Source organism: Tetrao urogallus (genome assembly GCF_951394365.1).
Source record: "Tetrao urogallus genome assembly, chromosome: 17".
Classification (NCBI taxonomy): Eukaryota; Metazoa; Chordata; class Aves; order Galliformes; family Phasianidae; genus Tetrao; species Tetrao urogallus.
The window spans coordinates 6,984,162-7,011,772 of record NC_136830.1 but is presented as its reverse complement, the minus strand read 5'-3'; the positions used below and the strand labels follow the sequence as shown (position 1 = coordinate 7,011,772).

Genomic DNA, 27,611 nt, shown 5'->3' with positions numbered 1-27,611 from the left:
CAGGGATCATTGTGATGAACAACACCAGGCAGCAGAGCAGCTCTTCCCTTCCCGGCAGGGCGAAGCAGCAGAGCTGGTGTAACAAAACCAGACGTCCCTGCTCTGCTCTCAGCCACCAGGACAGGGGATCCAGAGCCCTGGGTCCTGCTGCACAAGGCAGACCCCACATTGCACAGATACCCTGCACCTGTGTTTCTAATGCAACGCCTATCTGCACCCTGAAGGAAACCAAAACCCCAAGGAAGAGCAGAACCCTGGCAATGCCACCCTCCCCCTATAGCACTGCAGCTCCATCCAAAGCAGCAGTGGAGAGGGAGCTGAGCGCCGACCCCGGCTGTGCCCGAGCCCTCCTTCCCGGTTAGAGAGCTAATGAAGAAATGAAAATACACCGCGGTCCGCGGTGCACAAAGGGGACCGAAAGCTCTTTTAGGTGAATGGGTACCTAAGGTGCCCTGCCGGCCTCTGGATGTCGGCTTGTTTCTCATAAAAAGAGCCGCTTCGACGCATTTCAAAAGCAAAGGGGAATTGCTGACACCTTGGCTTTGAAATTCAGCCTTTTCTTCTCGGTGTTTTTCTCGCCACAAATGCATTTTCCGCTCCCAGCCAGAGGGAGATGGTGCTGTTCCCTCCTGCTTCATTCCTGGGCAAGAAGCTTTGTGACGAGACGACGGCAATCAGCAGAGGGAGCAAAGCGCAGGGAAGGGGCTCGGAATGCGCCGTGGGGAGGAGGGGCTGCCCTCGGTGAGAGGATGCTGAGCGCAGATCTTCAAAGGGCATGAGAGGGAAGGGAAGAGGTGGCGATCAGGAGACAGGTTTAACCACATTAAAAGAGTCATCGCCCCCGCCGAGACTTTTGCTCCATCCGGCTTTGATCCATTTTTTATCCGTATTTCCTTTCATTTCTCCCCTTTGGTTGACACACGATGGGGGAATCGATAGCGGAGCGAGTGCTGCTGAGACATGCTCTGATTGTTAATCCCATACGCAGCTCCGGAGCCCCAGCACAACACTTCACATTCCTCTTCACACCACGAGAACTGCTCCAAGGCTTTGTGAATGCAGCCCTCGCCTGACTCCCGAGTGACACGCAGGCAGTCCCAATGTAAGTCAGAGCAAATCGGCTCAGGTAATTACAAGAATGGATTGAAAATGCTAACAAAGCATTCAGGCCCAGCTGATGGCACGGCACCAAGAAGGAGACACATCTCTAAATCCTGCTGTCCTGGAAGCTCTTAAGGCAGAAGGGCTTTGGTTTTACCAAAAGCTTCTTTGTGACACTCTACCATATAAAAGGGGAGAAGGGAAATGGGGAGACGGAGCGCCAGAGGGAAGGGGAAGGAGAATGCTCTCTAAGTGACGACAGCATTTATCCTTTTGAAATAATTAATAGATGATTAATGGCTTAAATTACCACGAGATGTGTTATGACACGTTGCGGAGACGTTTATGGATGTCTGTGCTGAGTTTATAGCAGCCTTTACGCAGCCCTCATAAATTGAAGGGTGTAAATCAATGGGGCTCTCTCCCAGACGGGTTAGCACACTGCTTAACATAATTTACAAGGGATATGGCAATCTCTGTATGCTTGTATTAACAAAGCCTTCATAACTACAGTTCTCATCTGGAACCGTTCTCGTGTAGCTCAGGTGCTGTATGAGGCACTCAAGTGATGACACCACGACTGGTGCCACGAGGTCCCATGGCAGCTCACCTCCGGAGAGCAGCACCCACCCTGCCCACTGCACTGCCAGTGGCTATGGAGGAAGGAGGGAACAGCCCTTACCTCGGCAGGCCCCCGCGGCTCCCAGGTGGTGGATGCCAGCCAGCACTCTCCACACGGCCACCTGCTCCTCTGCTGTGATGCCCAGCACACCCATGGCTGCTTGCAGCTTTGCAAACGCTGCGCTCGCCTTCTGCTTCTCCTCGGGCTGCAGGAAGAGAGGGGGGATATATGGGGCACCCAAAAGGATGGGGACGTGCAGATGGGCAGGCAGGAGAGGATGATGAGGGGACACAGAAAGAGACATGGAACAACGGGAGCATCTCTGCATGGAGAGCCTGGTGCTTCTGACACAGAATATCACAACTCATATCTGCTCAAATCTCACTATCACAACTCAGCTCAAATCTGTGGCACCAGTGGAGCTCGAGGCCTCGCCGTGCCCTCAGCGCTGCAGCAGCCGACTTTAGCAGCTCCAGACTGGCACTGGAGCTCCTTAATGAAGATTGAATACTGAATTCACCCACTGGTGATGTAACTGCAAATTGCTGCGATTCATCCCAGCACTTGGGCTCATTGGCAATCTGCCCAACCTTTGTGAAGGGCTCAGACTAATAGGGAGCTGCTGCTGGATATCAAATGTGGTGCCTTTAGCTTCTAAAATTGCATTCTGCACTCTCCAAAGGAAACACTCAGCCCCAGAGCCACTGCCATGGTGCAATATCAGGGCTCAGCCGCAGGTTGGAGAGGCACAGGGCTCCATCAGTGCTCCTTACCTTTGAGAAGGGCTTGATTCCAAAGGCATTGCTCTCAGCCACCTGGTGCAAGTGCAACGTGGTCCTACAAGGAGTTTGGGAAGGCAAGATCTGAGCCCTGCTCTGTGCCATGCAGACCACACCACTTCCCAACTTCCCCATGCAGAGCTCCACAATGAGGAAGGCATCTGGGAGGTCCTGCACAGCCCCCAGTGGCCCCGCAGCAGCACGCTGCTCACCTCTGTGCCACATCCAGGCCCGCCAGCATCATAGGAAAGACGTTAAAGTTGCTCTCCCCAGGGGGCTGCTGGGCGACACGGCCCCTCTCCAGCAGCATGGTCTGCAGAGAGCAGAGGTGGGCATCAGTGGCAGCCCCCATTCCCCAGCACACAGGGCATGGTGTGGGCACACGGGGAGTAGACAGCAGCACCCACAGATGGGGAGATACCACCAGGAGCTGGGGAGGGACTGGGATCTCCTTGCAGGGACTTGGATGGCGTTGGTCCCAGGGACCCTGAGCTCAGTAGGTAGCAGTGCCCTTGGGGTACCTGGAGGTGAGCGGCGGTGATGCGCCCAGCGGCACTGAAATCCAGAGAGAGGACCATGGAGAAGCGTGTGGAGCTGCTGTTCTGCTCAGTGCTCACTGCCCCAAAGGCTCCCAGCACCGTGAACATTGCCTGGATCTTCTCCACTGCAAAACCAACACGGGCAACTCCTGAGCAGTACATTGGGGAAGCCCCACTCCTGCCCTCATCTCCGCTCTCCATGCAACAGCTCCAAACCCAGACCTGCCTTCGCGCTGCTGATTGCTCAACAGCCTACCTGAGCCCCAACTCTTACCTGAGACCCAACCCATACCTGAGACTCGGCCGTCCACGCTGCCCGCCGTGCCCACCAGGTGCTCCAGGGCCAACTGGCAGCTCGTGGTCTTCCCTGCACCGCTGCGCCCCATGGGCACGATGGCCTGGTCCCGCCTCTGGGCCAGCAGGGTCCTGTAGGCTCTGTGTGCCACCGAGCAGATGTGTGGTGCTGTGCTGTCCCGCCTCCCCTTGGACACCTGTGGGCCGGGGGCGAGTCCCAAAGAGTGATCAGAGGGGTTCTCATGGAAAGAGACTGGAGATGTTTCACGCTGTGGGAATGCTGCAGAAAACCCCTGAGAATGCTAGTGCACCTCAGGCACTGTTCCCCAGCCCGCTCCTGCCCCAGCACCAACACCCCCATGGCGGGTACAGCAATACAGTGATTTTCTCCCAGAAATCGGGAAAACTACTTGGCTGGGAGCAGCGCCCACCCGCGAGCATCGCCATTCCTGAGCATCACCCAGCAGCACGCCCAGCCCCGAGCATCCTCCTGCATCCCTGATCCCAAGCATCAACCAACAGCACCGCCAGCCCCGAGCATTACGCAGAGCATCCCCAGCCCCGAGCATCACGCAGACCACTGCGGCGGTCCCACGGTGCCACCTGCCGGCCTGCAGTTCCCAGCTCCTGCGCAATGTCCCGCTGTGGGTTCGGTGGTTCGGTGTCCGCCTCCCAGCACAGAACCCCCTCACCCCAGGGTACCACGAAGGGTCCCACTCCCAACCCCTTACCTTCCCCGCATGGGTGCCGGCATCGGGGCCGGGCCGGATGGCCACCAGGCTGGGCCCGGCGTAGGTATAGGGGAGATGGGAGTGGTAGCGATGCTTCAGTGTGTTCAGGGCGCTGCACTCATTGAGGTTGAGGAGCATGGCCAGGTCCTCAGCCAGGTCCAGGTGGGGAGGGTTGGTCTGTAGGAGGCAATGGGTGCTGTCAGGGAGCAGCCGTGGGGCAGAGCACAGTGCCATCACCCTCTCTCTGCCAGCACCACGTCCACAGCCACCCTGGGCCGTGTCCCACCAAGTACACCCCGTAACCCAGAGCCAGCCCCAAGAGGGCTGGAACCCAGTGTGGGCTCACCCGCTGCACGCTGTCCTCATCCACCTCAGTGATGCTGCCATCTGCATCCTGGCGCACCCGCACTCTGCCCACTGGCAGCTCTGGTGTCCCCACATCAGGTTTCAGCTGCGTGGCTGCAACATGGCAACCATAAGCCACTGACACAGTGCCGTGCCATGGCACACCAAAGGCCTCTCCGGCCCTCAGTGCTGTGAGTTGAGGGCTTACCAAGCACGAAGGCATCCTGCTGCACGAGCCACACTTTATCCGCTTCGTACCACACATCCTTGGGAGCCTGCAGGAGGAGAGAGCAGCACTGCAGGGAGCTGGATTGGAGCACCACAGCCACAAGGACTGCCTGCAGCCACAGCCACAAGGGCAGGAGAGCTGCATGACACCAGGACAGCACTGTGCACAGGGCGACAGCTGCAGGCATTACCTGCTCCTGGTCTGCGCTCTCTCCTGTCTCCTCTTTACTCTCCCCAGGTGCTGCTTTGCTCTCTGCCAGTGCCTCTTCACCTCCTTGCGGTGCCTCTTTTCCTTCTCGAGGCTCTCCCTTTGCCTTCCCGACTCCTTTTGCCACACCTTCAGGCTTTTCTCGAGTGCCTCCTGCTTCCCTCTTGGCCCCCTCTGACTTGTTTGTGCTTTTTGCAGGCTCTTTCATTTCCTTCGGCTCCTTCTTCCCACCTCCAACATCTTTCTTCATCTTCTCCAGCTCCTTCTTGCCCAGCCCCAGCTCCCTCTTGGTGCTTGCTGCGCTGGAGGACTGTTGGCCACTCAGGGCTGCTCCCTTCTCCTTCTTGGTGCCCTCTGGACCCTTCCCCTTGGGCACGTCCCCCTCCTTCACTTTGCCACAGTGCTGGGGGCCCTTGCTGATCGCTGGGGCTGTAGATGGGGGGCTCCCCCCAGGGCATGCAGCCTTGGGGCTCTTGTCCTCTCCTCCTTTTTTCTTCTCAGGGCTCTGTGGCTTTACTGCCTGAGGACCCTCTGACCGAGGGCTCTGTGCCACCGTGGGAGCTTTGCTGGGATCGGAGCTAGGCGCAGCCGTCCCGGGGGGCAGCGCTGTGTGTGTTGGTGTCCCCTTGCCCCCCTGCCCACCTGCCTGCAGCCCGTTCTGCAAGGACTTCCCCACACTGACCACGGTTCCTTTGGCAGCTGGGGAATCCCTGCTCTGGGCTGGACTGTCCTCCACCACAGGCTGCCAAGAGAAGGAGAATGCTCTGACCCGAGGCCAAGGTGGGACACGCAGTGCCCCAGCCAGCCCTGGCCGCCTGCAGTGCAGTGCAATGGCTGCTCACCTCCTCCTTCCCACTGGCCTTGGCCGCCTTCTTCAGCCTCGCCTCCTTGGACTCCTTCTCAGTCTCACGGACGAGCTGCTTGATGAACCCACCAGGAATGACGGAGAGGAGTAGAGGGGGCGCGGATGGCGGCGGGCCCCGGTCCTCCTCCCGGATCTGTTAGAAGCAGAAGTTGGATTATGGGAATGCACAGCCCAGCACAGCGCAGCAGCACTGCAGGGATGTTGGCAGCACGGCTGTGTGCAACAGCTGAGCCAAGCTTCGTTTTTTGGGCATCACTTAGCGTGCAGCGAGGCCATGGGCAACAGGTTGGCACTGGGTGAGGGGCTGCGCAGAGCAGCAGGACAAGCAGCAAGAACAGCCCCACGTGCTGCTGAGGGCATGGCAGCTCCAGCACTGCGGGGCATGGAGCTGTTTGCAGCGTGCAGAGCCCTGTGCTGCCCCAGCCCTGTGCAGCAACCCTGCAGGGAGACCCGAACAACAGACATTGCTCAGAGCAGTAAATTCAGGCTGAGAAGTGATGCCCATTCGGAAGGCCTGGGGACAAGGCAAGCGCGGGGACGTGCAGCATGGGGACATGGGGACACGAGGACCAACACTTCCCTTCTGCTCCCAGAGCGCGAGGCGCGAGGAGATGGCCATGATGGAACCGGGATGGAGCTTTACTGAGAGCGGAGGGTGAGGGGGAGAGAGAGGAGAGAGTTAGTGAGGAGCAGCCGCCACCGGGGGCCCTACAGGAACCCTATAGGAACCCCATAGCCCAGCTGGCACTGGGGCAGGAGCGGCCACGGAGGGACCGTGTCGTTTTACAGCATCGGAGGGCACAGCCACGTGCAGCCCCGGTGGCAGCGTCACAGCGGCGTCGGTGGCACCGGGCGCAACCGTGCCTGGCCCCGCTTGGGGCTGAACCCAGCCTCACCTGTTGGGATCATTCACGCACCGTGCAGACCGCAGCCCTGGGGCCCTATCGCCTTGTACAGTAAAGGGCAGGAGTGCGGGAGCCCGGTGGAGGAATGCCACTTGCCTTCTTGGGCAATGGCCCCGGGCGCCACGTGCCCTGTCTGCCGCCTGCCCCAGAGACCATGGGGAACCAGAACTGACCCCACACAAGCCCGGAGCGTGGCCCTACAGTGTGGCCCCACAGATAGAGAGCACCCCACGCCCACAGCCAAGATGGACCCATGGGGAATCCACGGCACAGAGCAGAGCACAAAGAAGGCTCGGAATCAGCCTCAGCACCTCAGCCATCCAAGATGGGAGCAGGACAGAGCCCCACTTGGGCCACAGCCGTGTGGCTCCGGTCCCCACACTGGGGCTGCCAAGGGGGGGGGGGTCCTGTCCCACTGCCCCCTCGGAGGGCCTGGCAGGAACCCCTTCCCCATTTCCCCACAGCCTCCAGCCCGGAGCGCTGCTGGAAGCCACCCCTGGAGCGGTGCTGCCGCTATCGCTCTTCATTCCCACCTAAAAATAGCCGAGGGGCCCAGCCCGGGCTGCAGCACAGCCCGAAGGTTCCAATGGACCCCCAGCCCAACCCCACGCCCCCAAAGACCCCCACGGATCACCCGTACCTGCGTTCGGTGCCGGGGGGCAGCGGGCCCACGCCGGGACCCCAGCGAGCCGAGAGCGCAGGAGGCAGCGGCGGCGCGGTGTGGGGCTGCCTGCGCCTCCCCCTCCGCCCCCAACTGCGGTGGCAGCTGAGGTGACACATGGCCCTGCTAAAAATACCCTGCGGGGCTGCACCGAGCCCTGCTGCTCCTCAGCCTGCAGCCCCACAGCCCGCCACCCACCTCAGTGCCCCAAGCATCCCCACATCTCAGCGCCCAGCACCGTGCCCCGTGGCACAGAGAGCCCCGGCCCCAACAAGAGCTGAAACTGACCCTGCGATCCCATCTGCTGGGAGTGCTTCCAAAGCCCATTGGTTTCCCAACGCCGCTCGTTGGGGAGAAGCGCAGTGAGCTGTGGGACAGGAAAGGACCACGCGGCACACGCACTCCAATGACGTTTGTTTTTTATTGGGGTTCTCGTTGTATGAGAGCAGTTGACCAACACACAGAAGCAGCTTAGCTGTCCCCAAATGATCCTTTAATAAAAATACTGGCGGGACGGACCGAGTGCGGCGTGGCACGGAGCACACGGCCGGAGGGGGGGTGGGGGGGGGGAACCTCCTCTGCACAATAAATATGAAAGAGCCAAGTACATAAAACAAATCGTGATCCTCATAGTTACAATATCTAAAGTTATTTACAGATACTGGCTTTTCCCACCATTAAATTACACATTGAAAACGGGTTCTCTTCAATGGATTTCTTTAGTAGCTATCGCTGTGCATCTGCTCCTTTGTTGGAAGGACTGAATTTAGGCACTGGAACAGTGCTGATGGAAACGCCTCTCGGAGGACGCTCTCACTTTATTCTGTTTTTCAGACTCGCTGCCCTCTCACTTGTGCTCCCAGCTCCCTCCCCTTCCAACAGCCGCCCCTTGCAGCCAAGAGCTGACAGCTGCAGCCCCACAGCACCCGGCTCCAGCACGTGCCCAGCTCCCCACGCCGGGCTCTGATGCCCCAGCACAGCTCCTGGCTCCGTGCCGCGGCAGGCAATGGGTCCAGGGGCCCGACGCTGCCCACCAAAACGACACATCACCCCCAGGATGGCATTTTTAACCCCAAACAGCTGCATGACCACAGGGTGGAAATCTAAAGCGTGTACTGTAACACCTCAACGTCTTCCTCCAACTGCGGAGCCCACGATGGGAACCGGGCTTATTTTTGGTTGGTGAGCTATCTGATGCTATTTCTGTACCTCGCCAGGGCAGGACGGCTCTGCTACAGACAGAAATGCAGCTCTCAGCCCTGTCCCAAAGCACTGCTCCCAGCACACGGCCTGCTGCCCATCCCAGCCACCAACAGCACTGAGGATCTGCTCCGCTGCTCTGCGCCAACACCGACCCAGCACAGCGCAAACAGCTCTGAGCTGATGCTCACCTCCCCTTCCCCAGTGCCCTACAGTCTCTCCGGGCTCCCTCATTAAACCTTGCAATTAATAAGCCTTTTCACCATCCGAACAGCCTCTTCTCGGGTCATCAGTTCTGGTTCAACCCAGCAGAGATTAACAGAGAGATAAAAGGGGGAATTACAGCTACCAGTGTGGTTGGAAAGGATATCTGAGATGTTCTGCAGTCATGGCGCTCAGAGACAACGCCATGCAGGGTGGTGGCACTGAAAGCAGTCGGACTTGGATGTGAAAAACAGAATAAAGCTGACAGCTCCTGCCTAAAGGGCCCTGCTGCTCTGCAGCCAGCCGTGCACACGGAGCAGTGCTGTGGAATGTCAGAAGTTGGAGGAACGCGTATTTAATAAATAATATAAAATGCTTTCTTTCTTTTCTTTTTCTTTTTTTTTTTTTTTTGTTAAAATAGACTTCTTGGTTTTATACCGACAGAGCAGAGCGACCTTTACATAAACAAAATAAAGCTGAGTCTGTGGTGATTCGTTTAACACAAAATAAAAATACAATTTAACAACAGTATTCGATCCACACGATATGTACACCACGGATAGAAATCAACAGGAAACAAAAGTAGATCATCTTGGAATTCCTCAGATGTTTGGATATACATATGTTCTCCATATATTTTAGATATTTTCCTTATTTATTTCTTTTCTTCTTTTTTTTTTCTTTTTTCTTTCTTTTTTTTTTTTTTACAATATTAAAATTAATACTATGCTTTTTCAAAATACGTTTTTCAGGTTTCCCATGTGCAGAACAGGAATCTCCTTCCTTACATCAATAGACACGGCGACAACTATTTACTTCCCACTGTACACTGCACAACAGCCCCTCCTGCACCCACACTTGGTGATGTGGGGCAGTCCCTTCAGCAGTCCCACGCATACACAAAATACCCACTCCGTTTGGAGAGAACTGCCCAGCATATGCCAGCAGCACTGGGACACACCGACAGTCTGCCATCAAAGCCCCTGAGTCCAAACCTGCACCAAGCACACATCCAAACCCTGCAGCCACCTCACAGCCCAATGCCTCCATGCTATCAGCTCACACAATCAGACCCAGAGAACGACAGACGACCCCTGCGGTGCTGGAGGCATGTGGGTACGTCAGCGAGCGCCCGCCGTGGTTTATCTAGCATCTCTCAGTGCTGCAATGTAAGCAGCTATTCCCTGCGTGCCTAAGTCCTCCATCTGGATCATTTTTTAAAGGGACTGTCAGACTAATTGTTAAAAAAACCTGTGCTTAATCATTCGTCTCGCTCTGCTGATGCCCGAAGCTCTGGTTTCTTTTATCTTTACTTCCCTGAACTTGAAAAAAACAAAACGAAACGAGCCATACCGTGGTCACCATGCATACAAAGCAGCACTGCTCCTCACGTCCTCAGTGACCAACGCCATGCTCTGTGCAAACACCCACAGACATCAATGCCAAGCACTCCTGCTGACAGCTGTGGTGTCAGTGGGTGCCAAAGTGGTGCTGGGGCAGCGCTCCCCTGCTGGCACAGCTCTGCTGCACTGCGTCCGGAGCAGCACACGGCTGTGGGAAGCGCCGAGAGGAGCTGAATGGGACCCGTGATGAACTGAGGCAATACGAATGAGCTATGGGAAAGCTGAGAGTAGAGTTGATCTTGTTTGGAGTTTTCTTTCCAACCCAATAAGAAACATGCATGGCACTGGGGGAAGAACGTCGTGATACCCAGTGCGCAGTTAGTGCCAGCATGATGGGAATTCTCCATCCCAACCATTGGTAAACACCAGCATTGCTCCTTCCTGAGGATGCTGAGATGTTAAGCATCTCTTACCAGCAAGCTTGGTGAATTCTGTACTCCTTTCACAGGGTAACTCAAAAAATAAATGGGAAAAAACACGCACCAAGAGACGCCTGGCTCTCAGGGATCCCTTCCCAAGGGCACCACTCCTTCCATGGGAACACAGCAGCAGTGAGGGGCTCCCTCTCATGCAAGGGCACAGGAGCCTCCCTTACAGAGGCATTTCCCACCACCTGCAGGTACTGTGAGAGCTGTGCCTCTGTGACAGGGCAGAAAGTGATTTCTATGGCAAGAAAAGAGGAAAAAAAGCTCAAACTCAGCCCCGACACCACAGCGACCAGGGAGAGGCGGCCACCACACGCTTCGAGTTGCCTAACAATTAGAGATTATATCTTCATTTTGTCAAGTTAAGAGTTTCCACATGACACGACCGATGTCTCGAGCAGCGTTGGGGCAGATCTGCCATTTCATCAGCTCATTTGCTACGTTCCATCCTCAGCTTTCCCAGACTGTTTTCAACGCGGACGTTTTGATTTCTCTAGGAAAGAAAAGTAAAAATCCAGTTGCCATCCGAGCCGTGTGCTGCACACACGGACCTCCTGAGCTCGGCTGCAGGGAGCACCTGGGCTAGCTATGCTACAAGCACACACCTGCCATGTGTGGTGCACAACAGAGAAGATCCACACGTCCCATAAGTGAAGAGCCATCCGGAATACGTACCGAGGTCCCCAGGCCTTTTCACCCAGTACATGCACTAGAATGCATTGGATTTGAATAATTTCTTTTTTTTTTTTTTTTTTTTTTTTTTTTTTTAATTTTTAAAAAGTGCAGTTGACCTGAAATGGAAAAGAACTGTCTTTATGTTCGCTGTAAACTTGTCAAAAGGAATCTGCTCTTTAAAAACTGTGCTAAAACAGTCAGTTTATACAACAGAGCACTAGATGAAGCTACCATAAATTCCTCTTCACCAATTATTACTCTATTGTGTCAGTTATAGTACTGCATATACGTAGAAGAAGCAAAATGGTGGTAGCTACTATTTAGTGAGTACAACAAACCAAGTGAATAATCTGAGTTCAACGTTTCCATGAAGTAGCAATAACATTTAAACCACAGGACAGTTAGAATTCAGTACTCTGAAGTGCATAAGAGTCACACTGTTGATCATCAGCAGTATGGAGAAAGGTTATTATAGAGTCAGCAGTAACGGCTGGGAAGGACATGGCAACACGACAGATTAAAGGTGATCCAACAGGGCAAGTCTGCAGCTCCTTCCAAAGTTGAGGGGTTCTTCGGTGTTACACACACGTGTAACCCTAGCTAGCAGTAACCATTGCAGTTTCCAGGCTTGGTATGCACCAAACAAGGGTATTGCAGGGACAACAGCTTCCTTCCATCAGTAGTTCCAGCGTAACGGACCATTCCGGGCACCGCCAGGGCGCAGGAATGCATGGGAGCAAAATGCAGCCTCTACGTTTGAGGGTTTCCACCTCTGCTAGGAGCATGAATTCACTTGCCGTTGTTCCAGACTTCACCACCTCCAGAGTCAGAGTTCTGACATTACCCCATGCTGTAAACATCTAATTCTTCCTCTTCTGAGCACATCCCACTTCCAGGGCTGCACAAAGTAATTCATAAGGATTCTGTGAAACTCAACATGTTCACGCAGTGCTTTCCCTAAGCGAGATTTGTTCTCTCCCCCTCCTACAGACCATTGCTATTCCTGTGGCTGAGCGGCGGCTTGGAGAGCTCTACGACTGTGGAGCGAGATTTATTGAGGAACTTGGGCGCCCGGCGCAGCAACCTCTGAGCCTCAGTGAAAGCTTCTGTCAGCTCTTTCTTCCACTGAACAAATTCTGGGTCGCTCTGAAAGAGATACAGAACTCGTTTGGCACTTGGTAGTAAACCTGCCAACACCGTCTTCTCTTTTAGGCAACGCTTAGAGCAGCTTACTCCAATTTTCTGAAGCAATGAGTAACTCTGGATACTGAAAACACGCAGCCCTTTGCTCCTCCATTGCCCCAGATGGGTTGAGAAGTTCTGAAGCTTTTACTTACTTACGAAACTCAGCTCTTTCTGGCCCAAGTGCCACTGAAATCCACTGATGCACACTAGTACAGCTGCAGGTTTCCTACTTTCCAAACTAGAACTTGCTAGTTCCTTTAGGATGAGGTTTGCTACAAAAAACTACACTTAAGCAAAGGACAACAGGAGGACGTGAAAAAATGTTCAGCCATTCTATCCCATGGAAGCCACCTGATTAACAGCTACCAAAAAACATGAGACTCACCTCACACTGCAGAACAAACTGCTTTCCTCCTTTAATTCTCAGCAGGATGCATTTCTTATCTTTAATCTGCGTTTCTTCAACAGACACGATTTGTTCCATTGTCAGGAGGTTTTGCTGTAGTGTTTGCAAAAAATAAAGCAGGGAGATTATTTGAAGTAAACCACTGCCCATCAAATAAAGCCAACGGTAAATTTTTCCGGCCTATATCCATGAATGAAGTTATGAACACTAACAGCCATTTACTAACATAATAGCATTGTCATACCAAACATCCTTTACTTCTGAAGGCTGAGTCATGAATTAAAAATAGGTTGCAAGGTGAGAGAAAGGTTTAGCAAGGGGGTTTGGTTGCTTAAACAGAGACAACAAAATGCGAGCTCAAAAAGCCAGTAATGACAGCATGAAATAAGAATTTACAAACAGGTGGGTCTACAAACAAAATATTCACTGTTTTCTCTCCAGAGAGTTGCAAATAATTTTACATATTTTTCCAAGTATTACTGCTGTTTAAAAGAAAAGAAAGAAGGCAACTTTATTGACTACATCAAAAACCTGAGAGGGAATACTGAAGCACCACATAGAAAGAAGCAAACACAGGGCAGTTTGCAGCAAAGCTCTCCCCATAGACTGTAAGATGAGAACATCCCCAAGTTCTAATCCCCTACTTCACTACACATACAGATGATCTGCCTACCACACGGTCACAGCTGGACTAAGCTAAGGTTACTATAGCATTTTCTTTGAAACAAAATGCTATAGCAGTCATGGCCTTACCAGTCTATGTTTTTTTGTATAAATAGTCCAGAGGACCTAAATGAAAAACGACACCGTGAACTACCAAATTCCTTAAAAACATCACAAAACAAAGCAAACAGGGCTCTCGAGTCAACTTGATGTTTCCTCAATGCACTGCAACTAGCTGCTGACTGAACTGAAACTCAAGGGAAGTTATCCTGAGCTGAAATCCGCTCGGACAAAACTCTCCTTCCAGGGATGCAGGTGTGAGTGTGAGCTCTCCACCTGGCCCAGCTCCCACGTGCCTCCATACCCCGGGAGCTGCTGCCCCCCCATGCGCCCCCACTCACCCGTGACTCTCCTTCTCCCCGCCATTCAAGTCGGTTTGGGAAGAGGTAAAAGTAACGCCGCTGCCACTGAGTCAAGAATGGGTTCCCCAGCTTCAGCATGTACCCGTGCATAATGCAGTCCTTCCCAAGGGCGTAATCTATCGAAAGAGGAAACGTCAGGAGGCAAAACAAAGCCACCCTACACATGTGCTGCGCTGATGAAAGCCCCGAGCGCGGTGACTCAATTTGCTTTCCACACGCATGGAGCCAATTCTGACTTAATTACGTAAACTGATGAGATTGCAGCGGGGTAACCAAGAACTGAATCTGGTCCTTAAAAAGCTCTCTGACTTATTATTAAAAGATGTACGCGTTGCCACCCACAGTTCAGAGCCTTGTGGGGCACTTCCCTCTTGCTGGGAGGACCTCCTGCTTTATTCCCCCACTTCTCTGTCAGGAAATCAACCCCTTTCTGAGCAAGCACCACAAAACAAAATGATGAAAGGCTGCAGATGATCATTTTTAAAAGATATTAAGGAAAGCTTTCCAAAACATTATGTCATCATAGAGCATTTCAAAACATGAAGGAATGTCTGAAGAATATGATACTGACTACATGAATACTAACAATGCCTGGTGAGTGACAGTAATATAGGAGTCTGTTGTGTGGAACTCAAACACATGAATTACTATCTAGCAGTAAAAGATGTAGAGAAGTGTATTTGATAGATTACCTTCCTCGTGGCCAAGCTGCTTATTTTTAGCCCTTTTTCTGGCCTCAATTTTATCCGTGTCTGCATTCACTGCATCATAAACAGTTTCTGCTACTTCTTGCTGCCAACGCTCCGATATTACCAGTGGGAAGTTCTTATATAACTCCTGGTCACTATCGAGCAACTTGCAAGAGAAAAACGACACAAAAGAAATCAACATTTTAGTCAGCTCTACCATTCTTATCCCCAGCAGTTCACAGCTTTCAGGTGTTTTGATCCCTGACCTCCCAGCACAAGCAGCTGCCAACAAGAGAAAGCATGGATACTAACTTGATTTTAAATTATATAGTGAGAATAGGCCACCTGCTCCAAGCTTGCTTGGTTTGCTGTCACTGAAAGCCCTACTCACCTGCCCCATTATATTTACATTCGATGTGCATGGCATATATTTACATTCAATCATCATGTAAATGCAAACGGTGGATTCTTCAATTGCTGTTAACAAAAAGCCTCGCTGCATTAAAATCTTCCTCCTCACACACACAAAAATCCCAGTAGAAGGAATGACAGCATTCCAGAATTGCAGGAAACATCCCAGAGCTCTGTGTTTCTCTTGAAACACGTAAAATCATTTCTGTGCCAACTCCTGCAATCGCAGCAGGTGACACTGACGGGCAGGATCTGTTTTTAGGCAGTGAGCAGCTCATGTGGCTTTTTTGCTTATCAGGTTTGTTTCTCTCCTGACTCACTTTTGCAATAATAAGAACAACGTTTGGGCTGCTGGGGAACACATGGCAAAGCCCATGAGGGACAGCCCCGAGGGAGCTATGAGAGGAGAGGGCACAGCAGTTTTGCTGCAGGTTTTTCCTTTGGTGTTATTTCCATTAGATTTTGAACAGTATCAGAAGCTGAATCTCTTCTACCGCTTCTCTTCTGATCTCTTCTACCACTTTTCTAAAGCTTAAAACTATTACATATCCTTGCAAAACTGACTGATTCCCAAAAACTGTCAGCCCATTTGGACTAACTGTTTCATCACAGTAAAGCTTCAAGCAGGAAAGCAGACCTCAGCCAAGCTGCATTTACAACACAAGGACTTGGCAAATTAAAATGAAAACCCACAGCCAACCAGCCCATGCTACCACTTGATAGGAGCATGGATTACCTTTAAAACTTGAAGACAGTCCCTTGTACATTGAGAAGCATGCACACATAACAGGGATAGGAGAACAAAGTGCCATTCTTCACCTATCCTTTAAAGCTGTATACCTTAATGCCTTTAGTGTCCTCTTCATCAAACGACCCAATATCAAAAGCATCTGCTGCATTTACTTCTCCTCGGGGAGGAATCAATGGGGGAGGATACTAGAAAGAAAAAGCAGCATAATGTCAAGAGCAATTAATTGATGTTACTTAAATGCATGCACTTGTGCAAGCAAGTACCTGTTCTGGGGACAGCAATACTGAGTGTTCTATGCATTGACCGTTCAGGCACATGGCATGTTTACTGCTTTAACAAGTAAGTTACAGTTTCTCAGCCCTTTACCTTTTGTAAATATACTTGCTGCCAATCAATCCCTTTGAAGAAAGGATGTTCTTTTACTTCTTGTGCACTGCAAAATAAAAATAACTCCAGTCAATAAAATGAAGGGGCTTTCAAATCAAAAGGATTTGAGAAATCCAAAGCCTTCAAAGGTCAAGCATTTCCACTAGTTGAAATAAGCAGCAAAATGCTTTCTCTTTCAAAAAGGAAAAAAAGTGTTCCTATACAAACAACAGACTTTGATGTGGAAACACTGGCAACAGTGCTGTAGCTCTGGCAAACCACCAACCTGGTTCTTCTATAGTATTCCATGATTCTGAACAGCAAACAATTCTCTTCTGATGTCAGATCACATACATTACTTCTAAATAACAACTTACTCCACTCCAGTAAATATTATACTAACTTTATGGCAAAGTAAGCAACTGCTTTTGATAAGCTAACATAAGTATGACTGCAGAGAACTTGGGGGGAGGGAAAAAAGTCTTTAATGATGGAAATTACCCAAAACCAAACTGACCGAACCAAAGGAAACTGAAATGGCCGCGGTACAAGAACTCCACACCTACCTTCTCCCTTGGCATCCAAGCCTCTTGCTAACGTCCCGCTGCAGGAGCCCCTCCAAAAGGGATTTTAGTTCAGGAGAAAAGGAATCTGGTAACTCCACATTCTATGACACGGAAAGACACATTTGGTTACAGGAGGGCTGCGCTCTGCTTGCGGCACACAGGAGAGCAGCTTGCTTTGTCAGTGTTTGTAAACAGCTCTTCCATGTGTAAACGCTTTCTCAGAAAGGAGGCTGTACAGCTCCTCTTTTAGAGGAAATGGGTGTTTAGAAAACAAGAGGAATGTAACTGCATCTGTCACCAGGACCCTTACCACGGTGAGCGTCATCCGGTCGATCTCGTGCTTATCTTTGGTTTTGTGCTGTCTGAAAGGACTGTGACTGTAGAAATAAGAAAAAGCACTCATGAATGCAAAGCCATAACATATCAGCTTATTGCAGCTGTGGCCACCCCAGGAAAGAGCGTAGCATCCTTTTTAGTCCCATTCTTCCACCTCACCAATCCTGGCCTGCAGAACAATACAACAAACCATTTCAAAGATGCTGTTTCAAACCCCTCCTTTCCGATCACATCCGTGCTTCCCAAAATAAAGAACTGCTCCATCTAACGAGAGCAAAGCTATTGCCACAGCACTATCTAAACACACTGATCTGCACGACCTACAGAACTCACCGCTGATCTACTTGGGAAAAAATGAAGCAAGATCTTAAAGTAGACAAAACAGAAGATAATCACCATAACAGTAGTGACTGGGAAGGCATTTGATGGCATGTGGTAAATTACCGGCTTTATCCATTTCCTGCTTTAGCATTCTGGTTTTGAATTTGCCTTTTTCCTTTTAGCCCTCCGACTATTACAGATTTAGCATGCAGTACTTAAATAGCAACATGAAAGAAAAGCAGAGCATTCTCAGACTGAGATGTTTTCATTGGATTTAGGATATATATTCCTGATTCCCTAGCTGTCTCCAATGGGTGGGAATGCTGTTTTTCAAAACTAAAATGTCATTTACCCATCAATACCTCAGTTAACTGTCACAAAGCACTGTGCTGCAGCATGGCAAACTGGTTCAGCTGGGCACCAGCTACTCAAGCATTACCTCTCATTTCTGATGAGTGACCTGATGGACACGGCACACCTCGGTTTTGTTTTCAGTCGTGATAGGTAACAAGGCATGAGAAAATGAGTAACAGATAGCCCTGTTTGCTTGGATGAGGTTCGGAGCAGATCAGGGAAACAAATGATTCACTGTGGATTTGTGGGCAGGATTTTCTGCCAGATTAAACTTCTTAAACCCCCAAGAAACAGTATCACATGCCCAAGCCTTGTTTTGGGATGTGAGTTGCTTAATTGGCTTCAGAACAGATTAAGAAGGATAGATTGTAGCATGAAACACTCTGGCTTCTGGCTGACCACCTCCAGGAGCAATCACAGCACTGAGCTCTCCCCACTTTCCAGCCCAGTGTCTGTGGTGAGAGGGAGTGCTGGTTCTGGTGCTGGTTCTCTCATCAACCACCTCGAGTTACATGCAAGAGGAACCACACCAGAGCCAGCGGATGTCCTGAGCCCCGTGCCCACGCCGCTCGAAAGGGAAGCTGAAATACAACTTATCTAGAAACAAGAGGAAGGACTGAGCATCATAGGTGAAAAATATTCACCTTAACAGAAGGCCTTAAGCATACAGTGAACTCCCTAATTTGACAAAGCTGTTGGTACATTTAAGCAACGAGTAACTTACCATCCAAAATACTATGGCCAACAGTTGAGCAAACGGTCTATCAGTAGAGATCGAAAAAGCAGATGGGAGCTCCCACCTTTCTCACTGCCCCAAACCTGTATCTATTACAGGAAGCAGGGTTGGAGTTTCACTTAGTTTAGAAGCAAAAAAAAACCTATTTTAATCTCAGGTGCAGATGTGTTCTCATTTGCAAGGATGGCAAGTTGGCTTGGGAACAGGTAAAAGTAATGCCGTTGCCAATGACTCAAGAATGGGCTCTCCAGCTTCAGCATAATGCAAGTTATTTTAGCTAAAAGATGCTAGTAATATAAAGAACAGGCAACAAGGCCCATGCTAAAAGAAATAAGCATACGTGTCTTGAAACTTCACTCACCCTCTCAGAAGTTTGAAGAGCATGCAGCCTAATGAGAACCAGTCCGCACTGCTGTCGTACGCCGTTCCCTTCTGCAGCACCTCTGGAGCCATGTATCCATGGGTACCTCTGTGGAGCAGAAGGAAACAAGATGCTGATTGCAACCAAGCCAGCAAAAAGACTGTCTTTTTCAGTAGGATGGCCTAATTTTAAATGTGTTTTCATTTATTTATTTGTTTGTTTTACTTTGACTGTACATTCTTATGCATGCTCTCACCCTCTGCCAACAGGAAAATAAGAGCTTTTTAAAGAAGCTACTGAGCTGCACATCTTTTGAGATACAACAGGATGAAGTTTTCCTTTTTTGCATAATTTCTGAGGCTAAACTGGGGCAAATGAGGACCTACAAACATAATACTCCAGGTAATCCAAGGCAACACAAGAAATTCAGGCCCCAGTTACAACCTGATGCCAAGGAGCAGAAACACAGCCTGCCTTCAGTTCTAACAAAAACCCCAAAACAGGCACAACAAACCCTGTTTTTCTATCAGCTTCAGAATATTTAATTGTCCACTCAGGACAATTAAAACAATCCTGTACTTCAACTCAGTTTCTTATCTTCTCTGAACAATGAATCATCTTGAAATGATGTGTCATCTTCCAGCCATGCCTACACAGCAGCTGCTACAACTGTGCAGAAGAAGAGCCTGAAAGCCCTGTTAAGAGTCCCCATCTCAGCTGTGGTATGGAGCCCGTGCCACGCAAGTGTTATTTTTTCCTTTTAGGCAACATTAAATAATGAAGACACACAAAGAGTTTATTTAGCAATGACTGTGCAGAAGAGCTCCCATATGTAATACTTACACACTTGCGTGTGGCTTCTTTTTGGAGAAATCACAGGCCAGCCCCAGATCTGATATCCTCACGTGCCCGTGTTCATCCAGCAAGATATTTGCAGGCTACAAATGCATGAACACAGAAAGGTTACTGCTTGGTATGTCTCAGCTGATGGAATTACAAACTGAATGCAACTGACACTTCCCAGATAAAACCCACATCCCAGCAGAGCACTACCATCACCTTCACTGGCACATTACAAAGTGCTGAAGCATAACAGAAGAGAATAAAACAGACAAGGCTCCCGTCACACACGCTCCTCTATCAGGGCTCTCAGACATCGAGTACACTCCCTGAATTAATAGCATCATTAAGACGTGAGATGAATAACACTGCACGGGATTCATTCTGGCACCAAGGAAGCATCCCCAAGGCCTGCTAAGCAGGATGAGAGCGCAGTTTGCTGAAGCATTATGAGAAAATTTAGCCAGCCATAAACAATTTATATCCTTCTCAAGAAGAGATTTCAGATAAGATCCTTCTCTGCACTCCGTTTGCTGCTATGTAGCAACCCCTGTGTGAGTGCAGTCCCTGTGTTAACCATTACCTTTAGGTCTCGGTATACAACGAAGCGATTGTGCATGTGTTCTAAGCCCAGGATGATTTCAGTAGCATAAAACCTCATTTCTTTTTCAGAAAACACTCCGTGCTGGGAGAGGTGGTAGTGCAAATCTCCTCCTGAAAGTGGGAGAATTGAGAGCTGTCAAACCTGGTCTCACTGGCAGACCGTGATACGGGGGGCACTCTGTGGATTCTAATATGCCAAAGAACACAAAGGGACCAGACCCCAAAATACCTGAGAAAGTCAGTAAATAAACGGGATTCATCTGAAGCTCCATTTCAGAAGCTGTGTATTCACATCTGCTTTCAGCTAATCCAGCAACTGAGTCTCAGTGCAAGGGATTACCAGAGCCAGAGAAATGCAGTTGTATATGCAGTTCAGTGGTGAACTGAACTAATTAGCCTAAGCACATTCATGCTGGGATGTCTTCACACCTTCCTCATCAAAGAACAGCCACAATGCAATGCCACTGGGTGAGCGACTGCACACCACCAACACACCCAACCTTCCCAGAAGACTCTTTCTGAACACACTACAGATTTAGATCACCTCGAGTTTGACACATCGCTGTGATTTTCATGAGAATCAGAAAACACCAAAACCAGTCTGTATCCCTTGCAGGACCTGAGCTCTGCTCACTTTCCAGCCTTTCAGCCTACCAGTTTCCCTGATATCTGTTTAAATCTGTTAATGTTACAGAGCAAAGGAGATTTTTCAACCTGCGTTCTGCATTTCCTGCTCCAGGTCTGCTGACCCCTCCTGCTCACAGGCTGATGCTTTGCAGCTCAGTGTATTTTCCCCTCATTCTCCTCGTGATCTCAGCCACTCCTCCTGCCAACATTTCTGTAATACCATCACCATCTCCATTTAGCCTTGCTTACCATTCATCAGGTCCAGAATGAAACAAAGTTTGTCAGGGGTGTGGAAGGCATAGGTCATACACACTATGAAAGGACAGTCCTAGAAGGAAAGGAGCAAAGGGTTCACATCAGGTGATGAACGCATTACTACTCACAGAAGCCACAAGTAAACGTGATGCTCTCCTGTGATATTTGCCAATAGTCATAATGATTTTCTAAAGCAATTTGTTTACTAATCTGGGTACTGTGATGCTTTGCTCAAGGTTTAGAGATCTTAAGCTTTTGCTCTCTCATTTCAATATGAAAGTTAAAAAGCTGCTAGGAGCCAAAGAATGACAAAATGCAGCTGGCATTACCATCTTCCAAACACTTCCAGCCACAGAAGGCAGAGGTATTCTAGAAGCATTTCCCCCAGTTTGTGCTCGATTAACATGAAAAACACATTAAAGTAAAGGGAAGGTAATGCTGTTCCTATGAAGGTAAAGGCTGCACACCATTTCCCATTCCCACAATTTCAAGGACTCCCAGCAGTCAGAATCCCAAAGGAAAGGGAACCGTGTCCTCACCCATGCACTGGTGCAGCCTGCACAGCACTGAGCCCTGACCCCACCGAGCCCTTCAGCTCCCAGCGGCGTTTGCAGCAGATGAGTAAAAGGAACAGAAATACACTAGGAAGGAAATCACAACTCTTGTCTTGTATGTAACGCAGGGGAAGCAAGAACAGCAAGCTCAGCACCACGCACAGCCCTGCAGTCAGGTTCACAGGGCATGGGTTCAGCCAGGTGCAGGGAGGGATAGTGGGCTGCATCCCACTTCCTGATGCTTTTGATGGACTTCCTGATGCTTTTCAGCACTTCCCATTGATGTTTAACACGTGCAGCTATAAGCAGTATAGCTGGATCAACATCTTACTGTCAGTCACCTGTACAAATGCACACGCTAAAGAACCAGGGCAGAAAGCTGAAACCCTCCCCTCTTCATTAAGGCAATGGTGCAAGCAGCTCGTTTATAGGATGGCTGTTAGTTCGTTGGCATTCCCTAAGGCCATACAAAGCCAGAGCTGTATCCTACAACAAACCCTACAGAGGGCTGTGCTCTCCAAACACACGGACTGGGCCATAAATCCAACATCTGAAGGCCCAAAGCCCAGGTGCTGGCAGGAAGACACAGCACCATGCAGGAAGTACCAGCATGACCTAATATAACTTTGACACATGCTAATGACTGCAGTACTGATAGTGAAAGCTCTAGGACTCTTTTACAGAAGCTTTCTGCTTCCCAGTTCAGCAGCAGCATCACATGGTGGCCTTGGGCTGCAAGGCAATGTGGCAGCTAATAAACGACTTCTTCTAAGCACCATATTCCCCCAAACTGCACTACTGCAGCTACAAACGAAGTTCTGGAACAAAAGCTTGAGTTTTCTGAGCCAATGTGATCATTCAAACATGCACCCAAACAGGCTAAAGTCTTGCAGCAATCAAACCATCCAAGAAGATTTAGTGGCAACATCTAAACGCCATAACGCACACCAAGGGTGTTTCTATCCCAGCAGACAACATGCCCAGATTTTAATGGAATGCATTAAATCTGCGAGTGTAAACGCAGTGCATCACTCATTGTGGTGTAAGTATTCCTCATTTAACGGCTCTCCTCTCATTGTTTAACAGAGAGAAACGTTGGTACAAGTGCCATTACAGACATTCCTCACACAAAAGGAACTGCCCATGGTTTGGTGGAAACCCCAGAACCCCACAGGGGTTCCAATAAGCTTTGGGGCAGACTCCATTTTGAGCATAACCAAGGCTCCTAAAGCCATCAGTACCCACAAACCCAAGGAAGAACATTCCTGCCCTGCTCCATTCACCAGGCAGCTCCCGTGCCCTGCAAAGCACAAAGCTGTCCCGATGCATTGGACTGGGGAGCTCTCTGTTCAAGAAGGAACTGTGAGTGCCAAAATCTGAGGTGGGCTCACTAAAATGATCACACAGACATCTGTGTAATCTGCACAGCTGTTACGGTGTGTTCTGCAGACATCTGGATTCCCCATTACATGACTAATTGTGCCAAGATGAAGCACAGAGCTGCCACGGGGAAGGCAGGCGCCATCAAACCCAGCAGCCTGCAGCCAGACACAGAATGAATCACCTCATTCTGCCATTTTCAAAGCTTTCCATCCTGCATATTCAAACTGCTCCAGCATTTCTTGCGTCAGCAGGTGTAGCTAACCTGAATGGATGGCATTTTGTCTGAAGCCTCTCTTTTCAAGCTCTTGCAGAATGCAGAAGTCCCACTAATGAGCTGATGAGCCCTAACAGAACAACAAATGGTTCTTCTTGCTCTGCTGCTGCTATGTGACTAGCAAGGCATCACATCAGCCAACGAGCTGCAGCACCAGCAGCCTCTTCTGTTTCAATCTTCAGACACAAAAATTCACATTCAGTACCGGACCAAACGAGTCACAAATTGAGGTCAGTAAGACAGTGATTACTAATTTGCCTAGGTTTCTTATCTAGCCTCCACAGCAGAATTCCACCTTCTTGGACTCCTGACACCGCTGTACAAGCTGCAATTCATCCCTGCATTCATCACCTGACAGCAGAAGAGCTCTGGCTGGCAGGCTTCTGTCCTGGAGCACTTACCCAACTACATGCACAAGAATTCAGGCTGCCTGGGGGATACACCCACCTGGAGGCTCCTGGGGCTGGCAGAGGACAGCAAGGACACTGGGCTTGCATTAAACAATGCTCAGTGCACCACAAGTGAAATTTCAAAAAAAAAAAAAAAAAGGAGGGATCAGCATTTGCTAATCCTTCTGGATAATGCAGAGCCTAAATCGGGATTTAAATAATCTCCACAAAATGCAGATCTCATCTCAGAGCATTTCCTCTGCGCTGTCTTGCGAGCTCAAGCAGCAGCCTTGCACTGCAGGCACCACGGTGTTTGCACACCTGCTGTCCTGCAAGTCCACAAGAGAATCGCATGCAGTTCCTCCTCATTCCTTCCTTCAAGCAGGCTGCAACAAGGGGCTGCATTTGCACTGAACTGAGAACCAAACGCTGAATTCATACGCAACCGTTATGAGGAAAATTAACCTTTTTACCAACATCACACGTAACCATGGTGACACAAGCTGATTGCAATTCTGCTTAACGAGGACAGCATGCTGGAAGGTTCTGGCACCCTGAAGCCTGCTCTCAGCACAGTTCATTTTAGACAGGCTCATAGCTAGATGGGCAGGCTTACTTTTACACCTCTACAGCAACACAGCTCATGTAAATAGAACAATTAAATGGACATTGGATATTGAACTTGTTGGATAACACTGGAGCCACAGGGAAAGGAGGGAGAACTATAAATGAAGTTTTGTCTCTGAAAGAGCATCTCATGTTCTCCATTCTGTAACCACAGCAGAAAAGGAAATGTTGTTTACAAGGCAGAATAATGTGCTGGAAATATTTCAAGTATAAATACGTGAAAGATGAGTATTGATACGCTGAAAGGATTAAGTGAGAGAGAGAATTAGCAGAGCAATGGGAACCTCCTTGAGGCTCTGTACCTGAGCAGCAAGCAAGTAAATCCATTCTGACTTCAGCCACACTGCTGGAATCAGTGGGGAGGGCTCAGGGTGAGGGTAGGTTAACCCTCACATCTCACACAGATAAACTGCTGGAACATGTTTTACACGTAGCAGTCATAATGCAAAGATAAAAAGGAATAATGATACTTACTCCCGTACTGACGAGAGACAGCATAATTCTTTCATTTAAGGCTAATGTTTCTCCTTGCTTCATCTTGATTCTCTTCTTATCTAAACATTTCATTGCATACCTGAAAATAATAACCATTCAGAACAAGAACCAGAAAAGATTTCCTCCTGTATTCAGTATGATTAACTTGCAGTTACACAATGCTTCGTTAATGTATCCTGCAAGCAGGCTCTTTAATTCAAACACTTCAACCCAGTACTAAAAGCATCAGTACCAAGCGTCATGGCCAAACAAAAACAGCTCTGAAATCTCACAGAATTAAAACGTTTCCAACAGAAGCCTCCTAACAGACAAATGTGCTTCAACAGACAATTCTGTGCCAAACAACCACAGGCATTACATATCACACATCCAGTTAGCAATAGCTACAAGCAAGGATTTGCAGTATGAATTAAGTTACACAGACCCTCTCACAGTTCCATGTAATCCTGGCAGTTTAAATTCCACCAGAAAAATAGTATCTTGAGTGCACACAGAGTTTCACATGTATGTATGCTTAAAATGTGTTCTCCACTCCAAAGGAATGTATAGGAAAGCTTTTTAATCACCTTCTGCAACCTGTGCTATAAAAATGAGTGATGCTTTGCTGCAAAAAGCACGTTACCCTCACAGCTGCCAAACAGGAGGAGGCTGCGATGCTCTGGGCCCACTGTCTGACAGTGGAGGAGGACAGGAGTGTTCTTCCACAGGAGATCCCTAGCACTGGGCTGCTGTGGGTTTTAGGATGAGGCCACTGTGTGTAAGCCAAGCTCGGATCTCGCATCGCAGGCCACGATCGCCATGCACGTGTTGTGTGTGAGTGGGGAGAGTGAGAGCAAGCAGGCTGGCATCTGGGTTTCTAAAACGGGGAACGCATTCGCAGCACGTGCTCCTGCTGAGCAGGCAGGCGCTGCCTATAAATAACGCCTCACACGCTGCCCTTCGCTGAGCTCCATGCGGACGGCTGGAATCCTCCTCTCATCCTCACCCCAGCGTCTGCTCTCCCTCTCCTTCCAGCTGCTCCTTCAGCTGGATCTGGCCCCTAGCTACACGCCCCAGAAGGAGGTGACGTGAAAAAGCCTCAGGTGTGTCTGTGGGTTAGTGAACACCGATGGCGTTTACCTTGTGGGCTGGCTTCCCAAGCTCCTTGCAGGCAGTAAAAGCGCAGCAGAGGCAGCCTTCTAGAGTGGTCGGGATCTGGATTGGGGACGGGCAAACAGGTTTGGATTAAGAAAGAACTAAACCAAACCTCTACCCAGAAGCTGAACCTCATCTAGCTTCGAATCTGGGAGAGCCTGGCTTCCCCGCACTTGGCCTTTCTGCACTATTTAGACCTGTGAAAGCTGGCCTTTGCTTCCCCTGCTAGTCCTGAGGCTTGCCTACCTCCAGCCATAGCAAAACCTGGCTGTGAACATGGCTGGGAATGTGAGAACGACCTGTCTGGGCAGATGCCTACTCAGTGTGGCTCAAGTTGAAGAAAACATTTATTTTTGTACATGGACAAATTAATGGATTGTATATGGACAAAAAGAGGTACCAAAGCGAGAATAAAGACAGTATCGTTAATAGCAGTATTAATATCAGTACTTGAGGTCACTGCAAAAATACTGAGCGCGATGGTAACAGTAAGATGCCTTCCACTGATTAATAGCTCAGAACTTTATTATTATTGAGATGCAGAACACACACACACACCAGTGAAGCCAGCTGTAACTGCGGACGTGGCACTCCAAACATACCATGCTTGAGTAGGATAGAAACATGTAAAGATGGTCCCTGGGCTATAATTGTTAGGAGAAGAGCAAGATGGAAAGGGGAAAAAAAAAAACATATTGAGAACAGTTTGTTAAATCAATGCCCAGACATTCAAAACAGGGCATTATGGGACGCTTATGCCTGGAAATTGAAATCTGTTGATTAGGACAAGCATATGAATGGTGAGACCAGAAAAAGGATCTTGCAGTTCCCACTGAGAGCTCTGTTAAACAAAATCCGACACTGAACTGCGTTCTTCCAAATGCAAGCATCACTGCTTTTCCCAGGGAAACATGGACCCATCAGGGCAGAAACTTATGCAATTACACAAATGTAGAATAGCACATGCAGCCTCTGCCCAGGGATGACCCTGCAGACTGAGCAGTGCTGTGGTCTGTGTTCCTCTGCCATCCTCCAGTGCTCCGTGAGCACCAATGAGGTACCAGGACCTTCAGCAGATGGGGGGGTAACACCTCACACCATCACCGTGTTTTCATACAAACATCATTTGGCACTGTGAGGTGCTGGGCCAGGAAATCATTTAAGCACACACTTAATTTTAAACACGTGTGCAGCCTCCGTTGATTTTGACAGGACCATTTAAATGAGGGATATGCTTACGAGTGGTGCTAGCCTGGAGCCCTGCTGCATGGCACACAGCAGGATCAAACAGCAAACGAAGCTTAACGATGATCCAGGAATCAGAACCTCTGGGGATCAAATTTAATTAGAAGGAAATATGCAGCCATGCAATGCTGCTTTGCAGTGATTCTGTGTGAAGTAACCAGAAGGATTTCCTTGCACAGATCAGAGTTTACAGCTATCTTTAAAGCATGTGTATATACTCACATTTTTCCAGTGTCTGCTTTTCTGCAACCGTACACTTCACCAAATCCCCCTCTTCCAATTATTCTATGTACACTAAAGTCATTCATGGTCAGCTGTAAGCAGGAGAAAAAAAAAAAAAAGGAAGACTTTATTATTTCAGTAAGAGGCTTAACTGTTGTCATTCATATTGCATTTACTGTTTTGGGAAAAGGAGCTCTTTATTCTTTGTATT

The 27,611-nt window shown here is 49.4% G+C and overlaps 2 protein-coding genes across 2 annotated transcripts in view; both read right to left on the bottom strand.

Moving 5' to 3' along the window:
• Positions 1–6,346, bottom strand: part of MYO18B (myosin XVIIIB) — a 42,327-nt gene extending 35,981 nt beyond the window's left edge. The window contains exons 1-11 of the mRNA XM_079543974.1: positions 6,293–6,346; positions 5,690–5,845; positions 4,831–5,589; positions 4,620–4,686; positions 4,413–4,525; positions 4,067–4,243; positions 3,334–3,532; positions 3,024–3,166; positions 2,715–2,815; positions 2,497–2,560; positions 1,784–1,928 (exon numbers count right to left, since the gene is read on the bottom strand). Coding sequence (XP_079400100.1) covers positions 1,784–1,928; positions 2,497–2,560; positions 2,715–2,815; positions 3,024–3,166; positions 3,334–3,532; positions 4,067–4,243; positions 4,413–4,525; positions 4,620–4,686; positions 4,831–5,589; positions 5,690–5,845; positions 6,293–6,331 — 1,963 coding nt within the window. The 5' untranslated portion in view covers positions 6,332–6,346. The remainder of the gene's footprint in view (positions 1–1,783; positions 1,929–2,496; positions 2,561–2,714; positions 2,816–3,023; positions 3,167–3,333; positions 3,533–4,066; positions 4,244–4,412; positions 4,526–4,619; positions 4,687–4,830; positions 5,590–5,689; positions 5,846–6,292) is intronic.
• Positions 6,347–12,169: 5,823 nt separating this feature from the next.
• Positions 12,170–27,611, bottom strand: part of GRK3 (G protein-coupled receptor kinase 3) — a gene marked incomplete at both ends in the record, with an annotated part of 41,280 nt that continues 25,838 nt past the window's right edge. Inside the window, 14 exons of the mRNA XM_079543803.1 lie at positions 12,170–12,331; positions 12,756–12,869; positions 13,841–13,977; positions 14,554–14,716; positions 15,802–15,897; positions 16,079–16,145; positions 16,645–16,745; positions 16,955–17,021; positions 18,753–18,860; positions 19,596–19,690; positions 20,176–20,306; positions 21,072–21,150; positions 24,779–24,878; positions 27,401–27,492. Of these exons, the coding sequence (XP_079399929.1) occupies positions 12,170–12,331; positions 12,756–12,869; positions 13,841–13,977; positions 14,554–14,716; positions 15,802–15,897; positions 16,079–16,145; positions 16,645–16,745; positions 16,955–17,021; positions 18,753–18,860; positions 19,596–19,690; positions 20,176–20,306; positions 21,072–21,150; positions 24,779–24,878; positions 27,401–27,492 (1,512 nt within the window). The remainder of the gene's footprint in view (positions 12,332–12,755; positions 12,870–13,840; positions 13,978–14,553; positions 14,717–15,801; positions 15,898–16,078; positions 16,146–16,644; positions 16,746–16,954; positions 17,022–18,752; positions 18,861–19,595; positions 19,691–20,175; positions 20,307–21,071; positions 21,151–24,778; positions 24,879–27,400; positions 27,493–27,611) is intronic.